The 24,862-nt window shown below is 38.1% G+C and overlaps 1 protein-coding gene across 2 annotated transcripts; it reads left to right on the forward strand.

Annotated features, from left to right (window-relative positions):
• The first annotated feature begins 1 nt into the window (after position 1).
• Positions 2–24,803, forward strand: cpsf2 (cleavage and polyadenylation specific factor 2). 2 transcript variants are annotated; one of them, XM_062034688.1, is made up of 15 exons: positions 2–159; positions 1,127–1,292; positions 1,373–1,532; positions 5,251–5,356; positions 6,507–6,636; positions 6,716–6,831; positions 9,895–10,082; positions 10,160–10,450; positions 10,856–10,956; positions 11,076–11,279; positions 13,080–13,232; positions 13,308–13,530; positions 15,881–16,195; positions 19,641–19,775; positions 24,460–24,803. In XM_062034688.1, the coding sequence occupies exons 2-15, from the start codon at positions 1,144–1,146 to the stop codon at positions 24,550–24,552; spliced, it is 2,364 nt and encodes a 787-aa protein (XP_061890672.1). In that variant the 5' UTR covers positions 2–159; positions 1,127–1,143; the 3' UTR covers positions 24,553–24,803. The 2 variants fall into 2 exon arrangements, with proteins under 2 accessions (XP_061890672.1, XP_061890673.1); XM_062034689.1 differs by lacking the exon at positions 2–159 and adding an exon at positions 210–227.
• Positions 24,804–24,862: the final 59 nt, after the last annotated feature.

A 24,862-nucleotide genomic window follows, 5' to 3' on the forward strand; every position in this document is an offset into this window, starting at 1 on the left:
CGTGCCCTTTGACATGTGACGTGACGGCTAACATGGCGGTCTATCGCGGCCCCACGACGCTCGCCGTAATGTCTTAATATTATAATTACGCAACGAATATCATCGTTTATTTTGTTTTGACCACTTCGGTTATATATTTATGTTATATATGAAGGAATGGTACGTTGGGCATCTTCAAGTTATTCATTGTAACCAAGAGCTTGAAAGTTGGCTACTGGACTTGCCGGGTAGCTAGCATTGATCCGTTATTGTTGTGTGAATTATTTTAGCCTGTTTTCTATCCATTCAGCGGCTAAAGTTCTTTTCACTGTGTATATATAGAACATGGGGGTTGTTGTTGTTTAAGTTTATTTCCAACATGCATGCAGTTACTATTGTATACATCACATTCGACCCCAAAAGGGACAAGCGGTAGTAAATGGATGGATGGATGGATATTTCGTATTACAACATGTCTGAAAAGGAGTAGGAAGAATCAATCAAAGTGTATCTATATAGCCCTAAATCACGAGTGTCTCAAAGGGCTGCACAAGCCACAATGACATCAGATCCCACATCAGGGCAAGGAAAAACTCAACCCAATGGGCTACAATGAGAAACCTTGGAGGGGACCGCAGATGTGGGCGACCGGTGCATTGGACGTCGAGTGGATCTTGTTAATAGTGTGAGATTCCAGTCCATAGTGGATCTAACATAATATTGTGAGAGTCCAGTCCATAGTGGGGCCAGCAGGGGATCATCTTGATTTGAAACAAGTCAGCAGCGCCCCCATCCTCTCCACGATTGGAGAGGAGAAAAGAGACGGCAGATCAACTGGTCTATTTAAAGGCCAGAGTATACAAATTAGTTTTAAGATGGGACATACATGCTTCTACTGAGGAAGAAGCTGAGCTTATTTAACAAATACCCCATTTCTTCTTAGAGACTTAGACTTCCTTTTATTGTCATTCAAATTTGAACTTTACATTACAGATAAGAACGACATTTTGTTGCATTAGCTCATGGTAGTGCAGGATACAAAAGTAATAAGGTGCAGATATAAATCTTCCTATCAAGTACTCTGCCAGTACCAAGTATCAAGTGCCAGTATCAAGTACTCAACCTTTTTTTTTTTTTTTTTTTACAGATACTGAATAATCAGCAATGACGTCCATTATCAAGCTGACAGCTCTGTCAGGAGTTCAGGAGGAGTCTGCCCTCTGCTACCTGCTGCAGGTGGATGAATTCCGCTTCCTTTTGGATTGCGGCTGGGACGAGAACTTCTCCATGGACATTATCGATGCTATAAAGCGGTGATTGCAATATTCAAAGTCATCATTTTACGCGAGGACTAGATGGATGTGCGTGACGTTTGTTGTTATTGCTCCCGCAGGCATGTTCATCAGGTTGACGCCGTGCTTCTCTCCCACCCCGATCCTATTCACCTGGGAGCTTTGCCGTACGCTGTGGGCAAACTGGGCCTAAATTGTACCATTTATGCAACAATACCGGTCTATAAGATGGGTCAAATGTTCATGTACGATCTTTATCAGGTAAGAAGTGGTCGTGGACGTACCTATGTACACATTATTGGTGTGGGTTTATTGCGTTACCACATTTCCAGTTTCTCATTACAACATGTCTGAAAAGGAGTAAGAAGAAGCACAGGTTATTTAATTTCACCTTCTAACACATTTGTACTCAATCGCTAACACAACATTGAATAAATCACTAGATAAATGAGTAAGTAAATAATAAAGTTAACATAAATGGATAGTTAAGTAAGTTACGTTTTTACATAATGCAATGCCTAAGATTATCTTAATTTTTTAATAAAGTTCAAGATTATCTTATTTTTTAATAAAGTTCAAGATGTTTATTAGGATTCTTTTTCTTTGTACTCTGAACACTTTGAGTTGTAACAGTCTCTTAAAGGCCTACTGAAATGATTTTTTTTTATTTAAACGGGGATAGCAGATCCATTCTATGTGTCATACTTGATCATTTCGCGATATTGCCATATTTTTGCTGAAAGGATTTAGTAGAGAACATTGACGATAAAGTTTGCAACTTTTGGTCGCTGATAAAAAAAAGCCTTGCCTGTACCGGAAGTAGCGTGACGTCACAGGTTGAAAGGCTCCTCACATTTCCCCATTGTTTACACCAGCAGCGAGAGCGATTCGGACCGAGAAAGCGACGATTACCCCATTAATTTGAGTCTGGATGAAAAAATCGTGGATGAGGAACGTGAGAGTGAAGGACTAGAGTGCAGTGCAGGACGCATCTTTTTTTCGCTCTGACCGTAACTTAGGTACAAGCTGGCTCATTGGATTCCACACTCTCTCCTTTTTCTATTGTGGATCACGGATTTGTATTTTAAACCACCTCGCATACTATATCCACTTGAAAATGAGAGTCGAGAACGCAAAATGGACATTCACAGTGACTTTTATCTCCACGACAATGCATCGGCGAAGCACTTTAGCTACGGAGCTAACGTGATAGCATCGGGCTTAACTGCAGATAGAAACAAAAGAAATAAACCCCTGACTGGAAGGATAGACAGAAAATCAACAATACTATTAAACCATGGACTTGTAACTTCACGGTTAATGCTTTCCAGCCTGGCGAAGCTTAACAATGATGTTGCTAACGACGCCATTGAAGCTAACTTAGCAACGGGACCTCACAGAGCTATGCTAAAAACATTAGCTATCCACCTATGCCAGCCAGCCCTCACCTGCTCATCAACACCCGTGCTCACCTGCGTTCCAGCGATCGACGGAGCGACGAAGGACTTCACCCGATCATAGATGCGGTCGGCGGCTAGCGTCGGATAGCGCGTCTGCTATCCAAGTCAAAGTCCTCCTGGTTGTGTTGCTGCAGCCAGCCGCTAATACACCGATCCCACCTACAGCTTTCTTCTTTGCCGTCTTCATTGTTCATTAAACAAATTGCAAAAGATTCACCAACACAGATGTCCAGAATACTGTGGAATTTTGCGATGAAAACCGAGCTTTTTGTATTGGGTACAATGGTGTCCGAATACTTCCGTTTCAACGATTGACGTCACGCGCATACGTCATCATACATAGACGTTTTCAACCGGAAGTTTAGCGTGAAATTTAAAATTGCACTTTATAAGTTAACCCGGCCGTATTGGCATGTGTTGCAATGTTAAGATTTCATCATTGATATATAAACTATCAGACTGCGTGGTCGGTAGTAGTGGGTTTCAGTAGGGCTTTAAACTGGATCATATTAGTGTTTTGTTTGACTTCTTTGCTTAATCCATTCCATAATTTAACTACATACCATATACTGATATGCTAAAGGTTTTAAGTGTTGTACGGGCATGCACAGGTTTTTTAATTAGATTTTCATCTAAGGTTATGTTTGTTCTCTTTTGTTGAGAAGAATTGTCATACATTCTTGGGTTATAATTTGCTTTGTTCGTAATTTTAGTTGTTTGCAAATGCAACAAATGATAAAATTTCAATATTTTTGATTCAGTAAATTAAGAGTTTGAATGTTCTCAACAGCCAACACGATGTATTATTATTCTAACTGATATTTTTTGTAACACGGTTATTGAATAAAGCGTACTTTGGTAGTTGTTTCCCCATATGTCTACACAACAACTCTGATATGGTAACAGTAGCGAGCAGTAGAGAATATGGAGTGATTTTGGTCCAGAACATATTTTGCATCAATATTTCTCGCTACCTTTTGTTGTATATTTTTTACATAAGATCTCTATGGAGATTAATTTGTGTCTTTATTACGAAAACTTTTTTTGACACAGAATTTATGCGTTTAAGTTTAGTAAACTGAATTTTTTAAAATCAAATTATGGTATACTGACAATTTCATTGAAAAAAATTGCTAGCAAAATGCGTGTGTTGAAGTATTCAGTGTTTACCAGTTTTTTGTGTAAAAAAATTCAGTGCAGAAACAATTTGCTGCTTAAAAACGCAAGACCCACTTCCGGTAAATTAAGACTGAAGCAATTGATCCTGTCTCAGAACCAGCCAGTGAGGTGTCAAGTTAGAAGTCACGTGAATCGGGTCTTGAAAAACAGCAAAAAGGCCGGTACCTGGGCATAAAACAACATAACAAACATTTTAATGCTTAATTTATTGGAAGTGGGCCTTGCTTTTCGAAGCTGCAGATTTTTCAGCGCTGATTTTTTGTACACTAAATTTTCAAACACTGAATTTTTAAAGTCACACATTTTGCTAACACATTTGTTCTCAATCAAATTGTCATCAACATTTGATGTAAACAATTCACTTCACAAAATTCAAAAGCAAAAAATTCAGTTACATAAATACAGTTTCACAAAAAGCTTTCGTACTAGAGACACAAATTAACCTCCATAGAGTTCCAGTTAATTTTATCACACCCAAAAATTTGATTTATTTTACTCTTGTCAACGTGTAGTCCGTCTATTTGTATTTGTGTTTGACTTTCCCTTCTACTGTTGCCAAATAACATTAATTTAGTTTTATTGGGATTCAAAGACAGTCTGTTTTTGTCAAACTATTTTAATTTGTTCATTTTTTCTGTTATTATTTGTATTAGCGTCTGCATGTTCTCTCTTAGACAAAACACAATCGTGTCATCTGCAAATAATACTAACTTTAAGTCCTTTGTAACTTTACAAATGTCGTTTATATAAAGATGGAGCAATTTTGGTCCCAGCATTGATCTCTGGGGTACGCCATCAGATATATTTAGCTCTGTAGACGTTTATTCTCCTATCTTCAAGTATTGCTTCCTGTTGGTTAAGTAGCTTCTTACCCAATACTCTGATGCCATACCATTTTAATTTGTTAACTAATATATTATGATTAATTGTATGAAATGTTTTTTACCATCTATTGCATTGGTTATCTCTTCCGTTATTTTGATTAATGCCATTGATGTTGAAATGTTGGCTCTGTTGGTTGTCCGCGAGTGTTCCACTTTTTTTATGAACGTGTCCAATCTGTTGTTAAACGATTTTTCAATGATTTTGGAAAATTGTGGAAGGAAAGAAACATGTCTGTAGTTTGTAAACTGGTGTTTGTCTCCATTCTTATAAATCAGTACAACTTTTGCTATTTTAATTTTGTGTGGACATTTAAATTTATAGGTATCTGATGTACATCAAAGGTTCTGAAGTTTCTTTGCGAACCTTTTTTTATTATTTCCATATCAATTTCGTTACAGTATTGGGTGAGTTATGAACACAGCTTAATTCTTCCCTGTGTTTTTTTCCCCATGTAGTCACGAAACAACAGTGAAGATTTCTCTCTCTTCACCCTCGACGATGTGGACAGCGCTTTCGATAAAATTCAGCAGCTAAAATATTCGCAGATTGTGAATCTGAAAGGTGAGTCACAAGAGTGTTATCAAAACTGTCTGTATCACTTGTGTTTATTGTGTACATTATATCACTGCTGTGCACGAATGATAGACACACCCTTAATACATTTGTGCCGCTCTGATATTCGACTTCGACATACTTTACTGTTCAACGAGGGAAATTGTTTGACAATTGTAAAATGAACATCTCAGGAGCTACTGTGATCTGCTGCTACTCTTTCAGGCGTACATTAAAACCATGTGGTTGCAGTGCTCGCTCCAAAAGTCTACAAAGAACAAAACATATGAAAAACAATAGGGGAGCATCAAAATGCGACCAAAAGTCATCATTGAGAAAAACAGAAACTGAGCAAAAAAATAATAACACATATAATAAAACATATGGCATAAGTCTGATGTACTAGGAGCTAACAGCTACACAACAGCTAAGCACACAATAGCACACAAGGTCGAAAAAAGTAATGTCTCTAAAAGAATAAAATTGCAGTCTAAAACATGACCTTTTTTAATTATAGTTCATTATAGTTGCGTATTACTTAACACATACAAAGTCTCCAAGGCAGAAACATATTAGAAAGTATCCAGTAACAAACATGTCCGCATAATTCTAATTAATGTGTAATGAGTGACCACTAGGTGTCACCAAAAAAAATTACCACTCTACTTCAACTTAAAGACAGCATAAATCCATTCCATAATTAATAATACATTGGATAGGGTTTTTCATACCTTCCATTGTTTCCTGATTGAGTCATTACACAAGATCAAAAGTTTTTTAACTTCCTACACTATAAAAATATTATAGTTGTGTATGATTTGTGCTGATATCAAATCGAATCAATATTCAAAGAGACAATATTGGTATTAGAAGTGAAAAAATTGTATCGGGACACCCTTACTCAAAAAAAACAAGTTTGACACTACAAGAGCAATACTATTCCCTGCTAACTTATTTAAACACATTTAATGGTAAAAGGTACATATATTTACCAGATATTGAAGAATAAATAGTATAAGAGAGGTTAACAACTGTGTTTCAGTCTCCTTTTATCTCCCTCTGAAGCAGATTTGCTTTGTCAATGATTATTTATGTATTTATTTTTTGGAAATGTGGGGATGTATTGTTTACATCATATAATTGTTTTTGTACCCGATAGGCAAGGGACATGGTCTATCAATTACGCCGCTGCCGGCTGGTCACATGATTGGCGGGACCATTTGGAAGATTGTGAAGGATGGCGAGGAGGAGATTGTTTATGCTGTGGACTTCAACCACAAGAGAGAAATGTGAGGACACGTACATGCAAGAATAAAATATAATTGATGGTTTTTGGCTCCCGCCGTCACTTTTGTGTTTGCGTTCCAGCCACCTGAACGGCTGCACCATGGAGAGCATCAGTCGTCCTTCCTTGCTCATTACGGACTCCTTCAATGCCGCTTACGTGCAACCACGCCGCAAGCAAAGAGATGAACAGCTGCTTAGTAAGTATCTACCACATTGTGTACCCTGTCCCATCAATACCTTTCTTTCGTCAGTATTAAAGCATTATTTGAGATGTACTGTCAAAAATGGATTGTTATTTTTAGTATGTTTATTATTGTGGTTGTGTAGAATTTTACTGCACTGACAAGGTGTGATATTTTGGCCTGTCTCATGTAACTAAATAACCTACCATCAATAGACATGTTGTTAAATGAATATTCACATTTGGTGGAGCAAGTTTTACATGTAGGCGATCCCTGTCAAAGTACTTTTGTTCTTGCGTGCCTCTGAGTCCGGCGCTCCAGGATGATGAAACTTCATATCGCACTTAAAGTTTGGATGCATTGTTCACCCAGCGATGGGCAAGCTACTTGGAAAACGTAGGAAGCTAAGCTACTAGTTATTCTTGATTAAAGGGGAACTGCACTATTTTTGGAATTTTGCCGATCGTTTACAATCATTATGAAAGAAATGACGACGGATGTATTTTTTTTTTTTAAATGCATCGTAGCTTGTAAATAAAAGTCAGCTTACAGCGGAGCCAATGGGAGGTCCTCTATTTCGCCCATAAAATCCAGTAAATAACCATTCAAAAACCGCAAACAATACTCCATTTACATTTCGTGATTTGAATATTTACGAAGTATTAGTGATATTATTATTATAAGCGCTAACGCAGACAAACTACCGTAATTTCCGGACTATAAGCCGCTACTTTTTCCCCTCGTTCTGGTCCCTGCGGCTTATACAAGGGTGCGGCTTATTTACGGCCTGTTCTTCTCCGACACCGACGAAGAGGATTTCGGTGGTTTTAGTACGCAGGAGGAAGACGATGACACAATGATTAAAGACTGACTTTTCATATACCGGTAGGCTGGTTATTTTGATAACGTACAGGCGAGCACTTTGTATTACTTTGCACCGTTGTATTATTTGTACTCTGCACGAATGCTGTTCGCCATGTCAAAGATGTGAAAGTTTGATTGAATGATTGAAAGATTTATTGTTAATAAATGGGACGCTTTGCGTTCCCAAACAGTCATCTCTGTCCCGACAATCCCCTCCGTGGTAGCAGGAACCCCTATATACTGCGCTAATTACACATCAAAACCCTGCGGCTTATAGTCGGGTGCGGCTTATATACGGAACAATCTGTATTTTCCACTAAATTTAGCTGGTGCGGCTTATAGTCAGGTGCGGCTTATAGTCCGGAAATTACGGTATTTATAGCGGCGTTGTGATCACAAGCCTGTGTACAATTTCGACATGATCGACTGGAAGTTTATTGTAGATCATAAATCATGCATCTCACCTGGACAGAAGAAGTCTGAGTATGTACTCTGACAAGTTGGTGCACTTTGACAGCCCAAAAAAAACCCATCCATTGTCATGTCACTTATGGTGATTGTAAATTTTAGGCAACATTCCAAAAAAAGTGCAGTTCCCCTTTAAATGTAGCTAATCTACAGGGGAAGCTAGCTCCAGAGAATTGTAGCAAGCTACACTACAAGCTACATGGCGAAAGTAGCTTGCTACATCAACATTACATATATACTGTATAAATATATATCTCAACTTAATGTACAAATTTCCACCAAACGATTTCATCATTGAACTTTGTGACTATTTAATAGAAAATACATACTGTATTTTCCGGACTATGGAGCACACCAGTATATGAGCTGCACCCACAAAATTTTGGCTGAATTTTTTTTCCATATACTAGCCGCACCAGAGTGTAAGACGCAGATATATACATTGTAAAATGAGTTATTTACACAGAAAGATTTGTAAATGTTTATTTACATACCTCAATTGTTTCCAAACCGTGTCTGTAACATGGCAGTAAAACGGATGATCAAACAAAACAGAAGTCATCGTCATGTAACCACTAGCCGCGGAAGCTAGCTCTCCAATCAGCTAAACAGACTCAGTAACTCCACTGTGACGTTTTGGTGAATTTACTGAGGAATTTGTGAAACTGAAACAATAGAAAAATAATGCCATTGTAAGTTAATAATGCTAACACAGGCACTCGTAGACGTGTTAGCATATTAGCTAATGCTAACGATACTAGCTTCATTACATTATAATAACATGAACAAATATGCATGAAAATACTCCTACCGACATCACACATGGGACAGATTCGTAAGTAAGAATTGTTTTAGGTATATTGTATAACATGCAAAGGTTGCTTGGAGTGATGAATGAAGAATCCTTTCGAGCAGAACCGCTATGGACGGTTTTACTTTCGGTTTAAGGCAAAACGGGAAGTACATTTTCAACTTGCAGCTCCTGCAGTGAGCAAACTCGTCCAAAAGATTGAAAACCATTGAACACAAAACTTTGACCATTAGCGGAAAAAAAATTTCCGCACCATTATTTCAAAGTGTAGGAAAAAAGTAGCTGCGTATAGTCTGTAATTTACAGTATATAATGTAACGTCCTCTAATTGATTCAATTGCTTTTTTAACAGTTAATATCAAACTGTCATTCCCTCTTGCGCAAGCACATACAAGAACAGCTGTCAAGCCCCTCTGACGTGTCACAGCGTCACAAACATTTGTACTAAACAGAACTCTAATATCACAAATAACATCAGGGTGGGTAAAATAATAAGTGAAACAAAGTTTAATCTGCGGTCTATTGTTCACATCCAGCCAGGAAGAATACACACACTACCTCACTATGGCAACACGTGGTCATGTGGCAATATTTTTCATGGATTTCAATTAATTTCACAAGTATCAGTAAAACTTCATGCTTCAGAACTTCAAAATAGGCATCACACAAAGGCCACCTCATCTGTAATAGCCCGCATTTTTTGCCTAACCTACGCGGCGTGGGCGTGTCCGCAAGCTAGATGAAAGAATACGAATAAGACAAAGAATTATAAATTAGGGCCCACAAAGAACGGTTGGCACAGGTCTTGTATTGACTCTCTTTAGAACGTAGATGTGTACATAATGATGTGGGCCAATATGCATGTGACTGCACAATAGTACAATTCAAAACAATGTGTTTGTCATCCCTGTCCCTTTTCTTACCTCTCTGCAAAGCCAATGTAATGGAGACGCTCCGTGGGGACGGTAATGTGCTTATCGCCGTGGATACAGCTGGGCGGGTGTTGGAGCTGGCCCAACTCCTGGACCAGATTTGGAGGACAAAAGATGCCGGGCTTGGAGCTTACCCGCTTGCCCTACTTAACAATGTCAGCTACAATGTTGTGGAGTTCTCAAAGTCCCAGGTATCATTCACTGATATTCTCTCTTAACCCCTCTGCACATTAGGTGGAACAGTACATTTCACTCATTTTGTCCGCAGGTGGAGTGGATGAGCGACAAGCTCATGAGGTGTTTCGAGGACAAGAGAAACAACCCCTTCCAGTTCCGCCACTTGACCCTGTGCCACAGCCTGGCGGACCTGGCTCGGGTGCCCAACCCAAAGGTGGTGCTGTGCAGCCAGCCCGACCTCGAGTCTGGATTTTCCCGAGAGCTCTTTATCAAATGGTGCCAAGACAGCAAACACTCGGTCATATTGACGTATCGCACCACGCCCGGAACACTCTCCCGCTACCTCATCGACCACCCAGGGGAGAAGATGCTGGATCTGGAGGTGAGAGGAAAGTCACAAATATTATTAGAGCTATAGATGATTCCATTGCTGCTTTGAACGGCACAACACTGCCCTGGCTTGGCTGCAAAGAATACAGGGTGAAGTTGCGAAATCCACACCTCGTTAGTTGTAACAAGACAGCAGAAAGCTTTTCTGCATTCATTTCCCTACATAAGGGCATAAATAAAGTTTTCGCAACAATTTTTCCCCAGTTTTTCGGCCAAACATGACACTAAGCGAAATAGTCTGTTGGCACATGTATCATTCTGCAGAATTCAGTCTCCCACGTGTTGGTGACTAGGTATTGTACTGTGGAAAAGTGGCAACACTATGTCACATGCTCACACTAAATTGCTAAAATAATATGTGTTTGCCTTGTTTGTGCCTTGTGTCATCAACCAACAGGTGAGGAAAAGAGTAAAGCTTGAAGGCAAGGATCTGGAGGAATACCTTGAAAATGATAAAATAAAGAAAGAGGCGGCGAAAAAACTCGAACAAGCAAAAGAGTAAGTCAAATAGACGGTACAGGAAATAAAACGACAAACTATAGTCTAAAATTGTATTGTGCTTAAGTGGTAAATAGTAGAAAGCTACTGACCTACAAAGTATATCTTCATTCCTGCAGGGTGGATGTGGACTCCAGTGACGAGAGCGACTTGGAAGACGACCTGGATCAACCAGCTGTAGTGAAAACCAAACACCACGACTTGATGATGAAGGGCGAGGGCAACCGCAAAGGCAGTTTCTTCAAGCAAGCCAAGAAGTCCTACCCAATGTTCCCAACACACGAAGAAAGGATCAAATGGGACGAATATGGAGAAATCATCAGGTATCCCATATGAGAGGTTGTTGCAAACACATTAATCGATTAATTTGATTAGAAAAAAGCTTTGATTTATATTCTGTTGCTTCGATTAATTGTTTAATCAGTGCAACTAATAAGAATTGGTCAAGGTAAAATAAGTTTAATAGAAGGTAAAAAGGGGAAATAGAAAGTAAATAAAAGGCAACTATGGTTAAAACAAGGCAATTGAAGGTAAAAGATTGTAAAAACAAGCTAAATAGAAGGTACAAAGGGTAATTAGAAGGTAAATAAAAGGCAAAATATGGTTAAAAGATGGTTAAATGAGGTAATTGAAGGTAAAAATGGTAAAACAAGCTAAATAGAAGGTAAAAAGGGTCAATAGAAGCTAAATAAAGGTTAAAAATGGTTAAAAAAGGTAAAACAAGGTAATTGAAGGTATAGATGGTAAAACAAGCTAAATAGAAAGTAACAAGGGTAAATAGAAGCTAAATAATGGTGAAATATGATAAAAAAGTAAAGCAAGGTCATTGAAGGTAAAAAAAAGGTAGCTAGAATGGTAACTAGAATGGTAAAAGGTGAATATAAAGACAAAAAGATAATTGGAAGGTAAAGTGAAGTACCTATATTGAAGATCAATTTGAGATAGTAAAATATAAATAGAAGGTGAGTAAAAGGTACTAGAAGGTTAAAAAATAGTAAAAAGAAGATACAACAAGTTAAAGAGAAGGTAAACTATGGTAAATAGAAGATAAACCAAGGTGATAGAAGTTAAAAGACCGTAACTGGAAAGTGAATAAAAGGTTAAACAAGAAGGTGAATAGAGATTTAAAAAAAGCAAATACAAGGTAAAAAAAAAAGGTATATGAGAGGTAAAAAAGTAAATAGAAGGCAAATAGGAATAATTAAAAGGTAAAAATGTAAATATAAGGTAATATATGGCAAATAGAAGGCAAAACAAGGTAAACAAAGGTCAAATATGGTAAAAGAAGGTAACTCAAAGGTGAATAGAAGGTAAAAACAGGTAAATGGAAGGTTAAAAAAAAAATTAAATAGGAAAAAAATAACAGTTAAAAATAAGTAAATAGAAGGTTAAAAAAAGGAAATAGAACTTACCCTAAAACATAAAAGAAGGTAAATAGACATTAAAATATGGAAACGAAAAGTCAAAACAAGATAAACAAAGGTAATAGAAGGTAAAATATTGTAAAAGAAGGTTACTACAGTAGAATGTAAATAGAAGTTAAAAATGGGGAAGGTGAAAATAAGGTAAATGAAAGGTAAAGGAAATAGGAGATTAAGGGCAAATAGAAGGTACAGGGACGGCGTGGCGAAGTTGGTAGAGTGGCCGTGCCAGCAATTGGAGGGTTGCTGGTTACTGGGGTTCAATCCCCACCTTCTACCATCCTAGTCACGTCCGTTGTGTCCTTGGGCAAGACACTTCACCCTTGCTCCTGATGGCTGCTGGTTAGCGCCTTGCATGGCAGCTCCCGCCATCAGTGTGTGAATGTGTGTGTGAATGGGTGAATGTGGAAGTACTGTCAAAGCGCTTTGAGTACCTTGAAGGTAGAAAAGCGCTATACAAGTATAACCCATTTATCATTTATTATCATTTACATAGAAGGTAAGTAAAAAGCACAAAAAGGTAAATAAAGTACCGTAAATGCATCGTTTATTTCAACTATTACCCCTAAAATACGCATTGAGGCTATATAGTGTGTTCAGGTTACTTGATTAACCGAACAAACTAATTGATAGATTACCATATTACTAACATAATGGAGAGCTGCAGCCCTAATTGTGTGTAACAAGTCAGTTTGTTTTCAGGATTGAAGATTTTCTTGTCCCTGAACTGCAAGTTAAAGAGGAGGAGAAAAGCAAACTGGAATCTGGCTTGACCAACGGCAATGAGCCGATGGATCAGGACCTCTCTGTTGTTCCCACCAAATGTGTTTCTACTATTGAAAATCTGGAAATCAAGTGAGTCCTCTGTGACTGAGGCTATTTTTTGAGGGATTTGAAAAAAGGATAATTGATGATTCTCGTCTCCTGCAGGGCCAGAATAACATACATAGACTATGAAGGTCGCTCCGACGGTGATTCCATCAAGAAGATCATCAATCAGATGAAGCCCCGGCAGCTGGTGATTGTCCACGGCCCTCCAGAAGCCAGTTTGGACCTGGCAGAGTCGTGCAAAGCTTTTACCAAGGACATCAAAGTGTACACACCCAAGCTGCAAGAGACTGTGGACGCCACCAGCGAGACTCACATCTACCAGGTCAGCTTTTATATCACCTTGCAAGGCTTACATAAGAAATCTGGCAGGTTGGACAGTTTCCATGGAAATCAATGAGAATTTTCCTGAAAAAGTTAGGTGGCTACTTACACGGGAAAATAGCTATTATTTCTCTGAGGGAACATTTAACAGCAAGAATGATACATTAGGGGTAGAAATGTATACCGAGTACTGTTTTTTTTTGGTACCGGTTTCTAATTGGGTTGACCTGACTGTTAAGATTTTCACCCAGCTGACCGTGGTATTTATGACACGCTGTCACATTCACTTCAGGTGCTGCAGCTCGGCGTACAAAAAAAACCATGGGTGGAATCTGATAATCCGCTTTGAATAATCACAAATAAGGAACCAACACCACACAATAGTTTTTAACACAACAACATTGCCTCCTCAAAAGTCCCTCAGACTCACACACGCTAACAAGTGTTAGTGTCAGTTTGAAGTGATCGCGCTTTACTCACGACCGCCGCTACTGCGCTTCGTCCACCGTCTTCCCAGCAATCCAATAATCCACAGGCCAATTTTAATCCATATAAAAAATTTTAAAAAATTTAAGCAATATAATAATCCATAAAGTTGCTCTGATGCAAGATAGCTCCCAGGTCTTGAGTCGCACGCCATCGCGCTGCGTTTGCATCAAAACGCACTTTGCTTGAATGCACATCCACCTAACATGCTAACTGATTGTATTGATTTATATTATATATATGAGATATATCATGTTAAAGGTCTGTGCTATGCATACATAAATAATAATGATACATGGGTTATACTTGTATAGCGCTTTTCTACCTTCAAGGTACTCAAAGCGCTTTGACAGTATTTCCACATTCACCCATTCACACACACATTCACACACTGATGGCGGGAGCTGCCATGCAAGGCGCTAACCAGCAGCCATCAAGAGCAAGGGTGAAGTGTCTTGCCCAAGGACACAACGGACGTGACTAGGATGGTAGAAGGTGGGGATTGAACCCCAGTAACCAGCAACCCTCCGATTGCTGGCACGGCCACTCTACCAACTTCGCCACGCCGTCCCCACATAAATATTCCAGCTGAGTATAATTGTGATAAGTCAAAACACAGGGATGTCTTTACAAGATGATGACATAACAACTGCATTGCACCTTGCACTGCACACAGAGTTGACTTGTTTAAGACTTAAAAGCAGGTGTTGATAAAAGACTTCTCTGCTGTGAGATGTTACATGATGTTGGTGATGTACAACCTATTGTGCTAATAAAAATGCCAATACATTTTTTTTTTTTTTTTTTCTTCATTACTAATTACATAAAGTACCGACCGATTACAGTACTGATGGAAAATCCTTAAGTTATACATCCCTACTTGGGCGTGCTAAAAAAATTTTATTCGCATCCGAATTGCGATTCTTTTTTTGTTGCGATTCTAAATTAATTCATAAAATGCACACAAAAAAAACAATAGTAAAAATGCAAATATTTTTTTTCTTAACTTTTTTAATTAAACTTGAATTTATTGAATGCATGTTTTGTTAACAAGAGGCAAGAAAACTATTACAACAAATATGAAAATGGCTGAATCGAGTTCTTCTATCTGACATAACACCAGTGGGGTCTCGATATACACATTGCAGTGTGCAGATGTTATGTCCTCTGTAAATCGCATGACACATGTGGGGCACTAATTAATGCATAGTGCAGATTAGAAATTCATAAAATCTGATTCAATTTTAATCACCTGTAATGCTTACCATCAATTTTTCATTGATTATATTCCTGTAAATTCTTTTAAATTGCCTTCAATTCAAATGGAAAGGTTATTAACTTCTCCCGATTTTTGTCTTACAATAATTTTTATGTAAATTAATCAATGTAACGTTTTTATTAATGCTGTGTGAGGAAACTCCTTACTTGGCAGCAACCAGCAGAGGGCGCAAGTTGCTGCCTTGACGTGCTGCAGCATAAATCGCAACCAGGGAAAGGATATTGTTGGTAAAACAAATAGGGAATGTAAAAACAGACAGGTACTTATCTCTGGACTAATACAAACTAATCTAACCCTAACTGCAGCAAAGCTAGTTGTGTTTTTTTGTATTTCATAGATTTATTTCTGCAAATATTGCCCACTGTATGTACCTTTAACACAAACTGAAGAGCCATGTTCCATAGATTAATGACATTTGTGTAGTAGTACAGGACTTCTGCACACCTACAGCTTCTGTACACAGGTGATGTACAGCCCAGACTCAAATAGTTGCTGTATGCTGTTTTGCAGTGCCGTCGTGTAAACCATGCAGAAAATATTAATACATTTATTTATGTAGTAAAATGATCAACTTTGTGTGGTCAAGGTGCGGTTGAAAGACTCCCTGGTGAGCTCGCTGCAGTTCTGCAAGGCCAAGGATACGGAGTTGGCGTGGATCGACGGTGTGCTGGACATGCGCGTGGTGAAGGTGGACATGGGCGTGTTGCTGGAAGAAGGTGCAAAAGAGGAGCCAGAGGAAGGCGAGCTGCCCATGGACACCACCCCCGAGCTTGATGTGGACCACGCTTCTGTCGCGGTGGCAGCTCAGCGGGCCATGAAGAACCTGTTTGGCGAGGACGAGAAAGAGCCTTCCGACGAGAGCGACGTCATTCCCACACTGGAGCCACTGCCCTCATACGAGGTGAGAATTACTTGCAATATTTTCTGTTCGCCTTAGTTTAGTTGATTCATTGATCCAAAGGAATTTGTTTTGCCCCCTGATACACAGCTTAGTAGCATAATTGTAAAATTGGTAATAAATAATGTCTCTGCCTGGCGTCTACTTTGCCCCTCAGCTTTAATGGCTGACCTCATTTCAGTACATGTCGCTTTCATGCAAATTAACCTTGACCTGGGGAGAAACTCCAAGCTACAGATGACTTTTAAGGGCCGCCTGCAAAAAGGGCTCATTTTATGACATGAGACACTTCAGTGTTTCCCATAAACTGCCAAGATACCTGTGGCGGTGGGGGCGTTGCTATGGCGTGGCAATGGGCGTGGTCACCATGACATCATCGAGTAATTTGCATCATTTACTACAATGATATGATTTTCTCTAAAAAGGCTCAAAAAATGTATACTTACTACTGGTAATTAATAATAACAGTTTTGTTTTAAACGTCCATCCATCCATCCATTATACAATATAATTACAACACTTTATTAATATACAGATTTGAACAATAAGTTATTCACTGAAATATATTTATTAATTGTGGTTCTTACAAAAAATATATCTTATAAAATATAAAAGCTAAAATGTCTCTTAAAGCTCTGCCCCTTTAATTAGTGCATACTAAATAATCTAACTTTAGCCTACTACTACAACCATATTATTTACCAGCAACATAAAGTGAAACAGGCAGAGGTGTCCTGCCACAGTCAGTAACAAATAAACAGAAAACAGTAGTGGTCAAATACAAATAAGGCAACAAGAGAAATATCCTACACTTCTCTTTTGTAAAGTAAATCTGAACAGCCTATATGGGCATCTACATCAACTATATGATTTGCCTGAGAAGCTGGACAGGTCCAAAAAAAATAAAAAATAAAAAATTGTTTTTTTAGTTTTTTTATTTGTGGCGGACGTAATTCTTTCGTGGCGGGCCGCCACAAATAAATGAATGTGTGGGAAACACTGCACTTAATTACAAAATTTCACCCAAACAATGCTATCTTGTGTCCAAGGAAAATACAAGTGGTAATTGGTAATTCAATATTCAGTTGTATTTAATACAGGGACAGCACTCATCAATAAACATTAATACCAACAATAAATAGAAATAAAATAAAACACTATATAATCATAGCAGAATGCCCCCCCAAAGCTTCCCTTGGGAGGTGTTTAGGGCGCGTTCGACTGGTAGTAGACCAGTTGCGAAGCTTGGGAACGCCTCGGGATCCCTTGAGAAAAGCTGGACCAAGCAGCTGGTGAGAGGAAAGTCTGGGCTTCTTTGCTAAGGCTGCTGCCCCTGCAACCCGACTTTGGGTAAGCGGAATAAGATGGATGGATGGATAGATAATCATAGCGATACTAGAGATGGTCACCATTTACATTTAACCGATACGGTACCACTGGGAATTGTATTCTTTATTGTAACATTTAAAAATGAGCTCATCATAATAACTATGCTGTCCCGTTGTTATATCTTGTTTTCCTATAACATTTGTAATGCAGTTGCATGTCCAAGACATTAGGTGGCAGTATGCATAGGCTATCTATTGTATGGCGCAAGATACACCTCTCTTTCACCTTTAATATGTACTTCTATTCGCTAAATATATCTACAAAGTGGATAATTTCTGCTACGTCTTATTCTCCCTTCAAAGCAGGCGCGTATGAGGTGTGTTGTGAAGCGAAGTTACGCCACATATTTAATTTTTGCACTGAGAAACCGCAGAGAGTTTTTATCATGTAATATACAAGTACAAGACATATAGCCATGCAATAGCATGTTGACACTAAGCACATACACTATTGTGTATTAAAAATGAAAAAATTACTTTGGTAATACAGTTAACCCTTGTTTATTGGTGTTATTTTGGTCCAGGCCTGACCATGGTAGATTAATTTCATGGAATTAGGATTCAATAATTACTATTTAGATAATGAGAGCATAAAAAAAACCTGTTTACAACCTTCTAAAAAAGTTTTTTTTAACATTATGAGAGCTCTCCAGACATGAAATATCACTGACACAGTTACTTTTACACATTTAATCAAATAAAGTATAGGTTTTCTAACTAGGAAGTAGCTTTTCCTAGGAGGTTGAATGTGTTGGGTCTTACAAAGTGTTTATACTGTAAGTATTGTGCTTATTACACACCAACTGTTTGATTGTAACATTCATCTTTGTTGTAGTTTTCATTACCAAATTTGGAGGTGTTGAATCGCTAATACTAATAATAGCCTGTCTATAGCAAATCCAATGTAAATTAGCATCAAGCTAACACATTTTGTAACAATGGAGCCTTGCTTTATCTTCGAGTATTTTGTACCAAGCATACTTGATTTCTTGGTGTTGAAAATAGCAACATTGCTTAAAGGGAGTTTGGCTATGTCCGCCCTCGGTGCTGCTTGAGTGATTGTTTACGTGAGCCGGCGTTTAGTCCGCAATCGGACGTTAGGCCACGTGCAACAAAGGTATCGAAATACAAAACAGTTTGATTTTGCGTAAATCAATACCAGGCAGTACAGATGGAATTTGGTCGGGACATATAAAGTATAAAATTTGGTACCCATCCCTAAGCGATACATTACATTAATAGATAAAATGCATATAAAAACATTTGCTGGATGATATATTGTCCCACAAATTATTGCCGATAAACAATTTCATTGTTGGCAAGCAGTCCCTCCTGAGTCAGATTGTAGATGGCTGACAAGAGGATTCACTCTGTTCATTTGCCACGCCCTCACGTTCCCTAAGATCTTCTTCATCCATCCATCTCACTGTCCCCTTATTTAAACTGTCCACCATGGTGCCCGAGCTTTCAGCCGTTCTGCCCCTCATCGTTGGAACTCATTACCACCAGACCTTTGTAACTTAGACTCAATATCCCTCTTCAAATCAAGACTCAAAACACACCTATTCCTGACTGCTTATTCATTGTTAATCTTATCGATCTTTGTTGTTGTTGTTGTTTTTATTCATTTTATTGTTTTGATTTTGTACGGTTTCCTTGAGTGCCCAGAAAGGCGCCTTATATGTAAAATGTATTATTATTATTATTTAATCCTCTTGTTAAATTAGCACGCTCAGGTGCTGAGAGCAATGCACAGAGGGAACCCTCTTGCACCCTGATTGACAGCGACAGACAAAGAAAACAATGTTATCAAGTTCATTTTCATTTATCATTCGATTGATTTATTGACTACCAGCCCTGGCCTACTGATTTGTATGTATGTAGGCAAAAGTACATTAAACTAATAATAGAGTATCCCCGAGGTCTAGGTTGTATGATTTGCAATATCGACGTAAGATGGGTGTTATTAGTTTGAAGGTAATATATTCACAAGGACATAGAACCAATCCAACTTGTCCTTGGAGTGAGTATCCAACCCCCCCCTGCTGTGCTCTGTCCAGATGCCCGGACATCAGTCGGTGTTCATCAACGAGCCTCGCCTCTCCGACTTCAAGCAGGTCTTGCTCAGGGAAGGCATCCAGGCCGAGTTCGTAGGAGGGGTGCTGGTATGCAACAACCTGGTAGCTGTTCGCAGGGTGAGTCCAAATGATCGAGTTATCGCATTTGTTGAAAGTAAAATGTCCTTGACTTAACACTTCTCAAAATATGAAGTATGCCAATTGTGCCCCTTTTGTGCTCACTTAAAGGGGTCATATTATGTATTTCTACATTCAAAACACTTCCTTGTGGTCTTCACAACATTTAATGATGGTTCTTTGATCAAAATTTTGTATTGATTTTCTTTTTATACTGACCGTCTGCAAGCCTCTTTCTGAATGTGCCGTTTTGTAGGCGGTCTTATTTACATCCCAAAGCCTTCCTCCAGGCCAAGCCCCCTTCGACTGCGTCCACACCACGTCAGCCATGTGGTAGCTTTTAGCGCTTCCATATGGAGTCTACTGACAGATATAAGTTCGGACTATACACTGCTTTGTGTTAGAAATGGCAACAGCGGAGGATGCAAGTGCATCCAGAACAAGAGGATTGAGGAAAAAAAGGAACGTATTGACTGCAACTGAATAAAATGGCGGACTCGCGCAAAGCTCTCTGGGTAAAACTCTACCATATATAGAGATATCTGTTGACATAACTAAGGCAAAATACGTCATTTAAGTCTCAAATTCCAAACAGCTTGTTTGGAGCAAGTATGACGGAAGGCAAGATTGTTTTATTAATATCTCCACAATGCCTCCATGGTTTGATTTCACGTTTTCCGGACTTTTGCAGATCCCAAATACACAAAAACAGATACCATTAGGTAAGAAAAGTTAGTTTTTGCATAAAAAATGACTATAATGTTATTGCTACTTGCCACTGCTTATTGATATCTGCCACGTTTCATAATAAAAAAGAACACTCAAAATAATTCAAAGTCATAAAAAACCCACAACATGCTGGTTAGCTTGCATGTACATTCAAGCATTTAATAGACGTGTCGTTTATTTGTGATGATATTATGCAAAAAAAACTTTTTTTACATATTGGTACCTGTTTTTGTGTATTTGGGATCTGAAACTGTAAAATCCTAACCATCGAGGTATGGCGGAGATATTTATAAAAAAATATTTCCTTCTTTCGTACTTCCTCCAAACGATCCGTTTGGAATTTGCGCAATTTGTGACGTCTTTCCCAAATGTGACGTTAGCGGATTATCCATATATGGTAACATTTTTCCCAAAGTGCTTTGCACGACCCAGCCATTGTAGTCCGACGACGCAGTCAATAAGCTCACTCTTTTCCGCTATCCTCTTGTTTTGGGGCAGACTGGCTCGTACATGAACATGCATCCTCCACTGTTGTTGTAGTGTAGAGTTCAAACTTATATCTGTCAGTAGACTCCATATGGAAGCGCTAAAAACTACCACAAAGATGACGGGAGAAAGACGCAGTCGAAGTGGAGGCACGTAAGTAAGACCGCCCACAGAACCGTGCATCCTAAAGAAACAGTCAGAAAGTGTGTTAAACATAATCTATGCAACATTTTGACCAAAGAAGCACCACTATGTGTTATGTAGACCACAAGGAAGGGTTTTAAAAATAGAAAAAATATCATATGACCCTTTACAGCTGTTGGGGTGATATAGCTCGGTTGGTAGAGTGGCCGTGCCAGCAACTTGAGGGTTCCAAGTTCGATCCCAACTTCCGCCATCCTAGTCACTGCCGTTGTGTCCTTGGGCAAGACACTTTACCCACCTGCTCCCAGTGCCACCCACACTGGTTTAAATGTAACTTAGATATTGGGTTTCACTATGTAAAGCGCTTTGAGTCACTAGAGAAAAAGCGCTATATAAATATAATTCACTTCACTTCACTCCTCCCCCATGATATAAATGATAACTACTGTATTACTTTACTGTGCACAACAGAACTAAGCAGAAGGATGGGGAATCGTGCTTAAATCAAGCAAAGTTTGAGTACACCCTAAAATCTTGCTAAGTTTCAGTTAAATTAATGTTTTTTCCGTTGTGTCAATATTCCGATGTCATTATTGATCGGTTGAAGCTTAAGGAAGTTTAAAGGGGAACTGCACTTTTTGGGGAATTTTGCCTATCGTTCACAATCATTATGAAAGACATGAAGACAACGTCCGTTGTGTCCTTGGGCAAGACACTTCACCCTTGCTCCTGATGGCTGCTGGTTAGCGCCTTGCATGGCAGCTCCCGCCATCAGTGTGTGAATGTGTGTGTGAATGGGTGAATGTGGAAATACTGTCAAAGCGCTTTGAGTACCTTGAAGGTAGAAAAGCGCTATACAAGTATAACCCATTTATCATTTATTTATTTATAGATGTATTTTTTCAAATGCATCTTCACTCATAAATTAACGTAAATAAAAGTCTGCTTACAGCGGAGCCAAGGGGAGGTCCTTTAATCCGCCCATAAAACCCAATAAAAAACATCCAAAAAGCGCCAACAATACTCCATTTACATCTTGTGACTTGAATATTAACCAAGTATTATAGTGATTTTGTTATTATAAGCACTAACGCAGACAAACTATTTATAGCGACGCTGATCAGCTGCTTTCTCGTGTCCTTGCTCGTCAAACTTTATTCTAGATCATAAATCATGCCTCTCACCTGGATAGTAGAAGAATGAAGACGTATTCCGACCAGTATGTACACTTTAACAGCTAATTTAGACCTAGGAATGGCGAAAACGACACGAAAATATGCTTTGTTCCACTCCCCTTTTCTTCGCGAGGATTATGAGTCATTCTTCAGCTAAATAGTAAGTGATGTTTTATTATGTTGGTTGACTCTCATGAAGTCTACAGTGAGTAATAATCAGTGATGTTTGTTAAAAAAAAGTGAACGTTGTGATGCGCTTTTGAAATTAATGCGCCGCGTATGCTTAAAATGATCAAAATACGTAAATATTAGATGTTATAAATTTGCGTGTTTCTACATTACATATATACTTACATCATGACGTAAATATTAAATATTATTATAAATGTGCCTGTTAGTACATTGCATATATACTTACGTCATGACAAAAATATTAATTATTATAAATGTGCCTGTTACTACATTACATATATACTTAAATAATGATGTAAATATTAAATGTTATTATAAATGTGCCTGTTACTACATTACATATATACTTACATCATGACGTAAATATTAAATGTTATTATAAATATGCCTGTTACTACATTACATATATACTTACATCATGACGTAAATATTAAATATTATAAATGTGCTATATAACTACAGTATACAATTACATCATGGTGTAAATATTAGATATCATTATAAATGCGCCTGTTACTACATTATATACAGTATATATACTTAAATCATGACGTAAATATTATTATAAATGTGCTATATAACTACATTATACACTTGCACAATTATGTAATTATTAAATGTTATTATAAATGTGCCTGTTACTACATTACATATATACTTACATAATGATTATGGAAATAATAAATGTTATTATAAATGTGCCTGTTACTACATTACATATATACTTACATCATGACGTAAATATTACATGTTATTATAAATGTGCCTGTTACTATTACATATATACTTACATCATGACGTACAGTAAATATTAAATATTATAAATGTGCTATATAACTACATTATACAATTACATCATGGCCTAAATATTAAATATTATTATAAATGTGCTTGTTAATACATTATATAAACTTACATTATGACGTAAATATTATCATAAATGTGCTATATAGCTACATTATACACTTATATCATGACTGAAATATTATAATAAATGAGCCTGTTACTACATTATAGATATACTTACATCATGATGTAAATATTAAATATTATAATTGTGCCTGTTACTGCATTACATATATACTTACATCATGATGGAAATATTAAATATTTTTATAAATGTGCTATATAATCACAATATACATTTAGATCATGACGTAAATATTAAATATTATTATAAATGTGCCTGTTACTACATTACATATTTACTTACATCCATCAATCATAAAATGATTGATGGATGGAAGTGTTCAGATGTTTTTTTTAGGGCTTTATAAGCACAATAGAGCGACTCCTATAGGCTCCATTATAGGCTGACTTTTGAACGCATTTATTTACTATTTAGAATGCATTAAAAAAAATACATCCGTCGCCATGTCTCTCATAGTGATTGTGAACGATGGGCAAAATTCCAAATAAAGTGCAGCTGTCCTTTAAAATGTCAGATTTTTACCAGCAGTCTGCTTGTTAATCATGTTTTTAACGACAAAATCAAAAGCCTTAGTGTTTCTTGTTCAAAGGGGAACATAAGAGTCACTATTAACAAAATGCAATAAAACATTAAAACCCAAACGGAACACGTAGAGCTCGCCAAAGTAGGACAACAAACCCAGAGGCATAGGAGGAGTCCTGCCTCGGGGAGAGAAAAAAATAAAAGGAACCCCGAGTAGAACTTAACAAGTCAAATAAAAGGAAAAGTATGCGCAAACCAAGACATCAACAAGAAAAATGTATAATTGACAAGAACTTAAAATAGACTCAACCCAGAAAATGAACTCACAGAGACTGTTTGAGGAGTCAGCGTCAGTGCAAGTAGAAAGTTGAAACAGCTGCAGCTTTGTGCCAAGTGTAAATTGCTTCGAACGTGTTTTAAGGTGATTGGAAGGTCCTAAAACAATGCTGATTAAGGCCATAGCCTCGATCACCCACGAATGTGTGTGTGTGTGCTCCTTGTCCAGACGGAGGCGGGACGCATTGGCCTGGAAGGCTGCCTGTGCGACGACTACTATAAGATCCGGGAGCTGCTGTATCTGCAGTATGCTGTAGTATAGAAGCACACATCCCTTATGAGGACTTTACCCTGAGGAGATGCCCATCCCACACCCCTCGAATACCTCCAGCTGTGGCCCCAGCGCTTCCATTGTACAGTTTAATTTTTTTACATTTTCTCCAGGTAACAATCTCTAGTGCTGGGAGCAGCTGTTTCTTATTGTTTATACCGGGACTCATCTTGTATGTGACGAGAGATATTGCTCCACGTTTTTTCCTTATTAAAAATACAATACTTTTCCAAATCTGACTAGCCGCAGTTGTGACGTTTATTTTTACTAAACCAGAACACAAGTACAGTCGTCCCTCGTT

The sequence above is a fragment of the Entelurus aequoreus genome, linkage group LG23 (assembly GCF_033978785.1).
Source record: "Entelurus aequoreus isolate RoL-2023_Sb linkage group LG23, RoL_Eaeq_v1.1, whole genome shotgun sequence".
NCBI classification, from domain to species: domain Eukaryota; kingdom Metazoa; phylum Chordata; class Actinopteri; order Syngnathiformes; family Syngnathidae; genus Entelurus; species Entelurus aequoreus.

Bases quoted from the DNA above. Each gene is read 5' to 3' on its own strand.
- cpsf2 (XM_062034688.1), top strand. From the start codon at position 1,144: ATGACGTCCATTATCAAGCTGACAGCTCTGTCAGGAGTTCAGGAGGAG. The intron at 11,280-13,079 runs GTATCCCATATG...GTTTGTTTTCAG, and splicing joins GAATATGGAGAAATCATCAG to GATTGAAGATTTTCTTGTCC. The intron at 16,196-19,640 runs GTGAGAATTACT...TGCTCTGTCCAG, and splicing joins AGCCACTGCCCTCATACGAG to ATGCCCGGACATCAGTCGGT.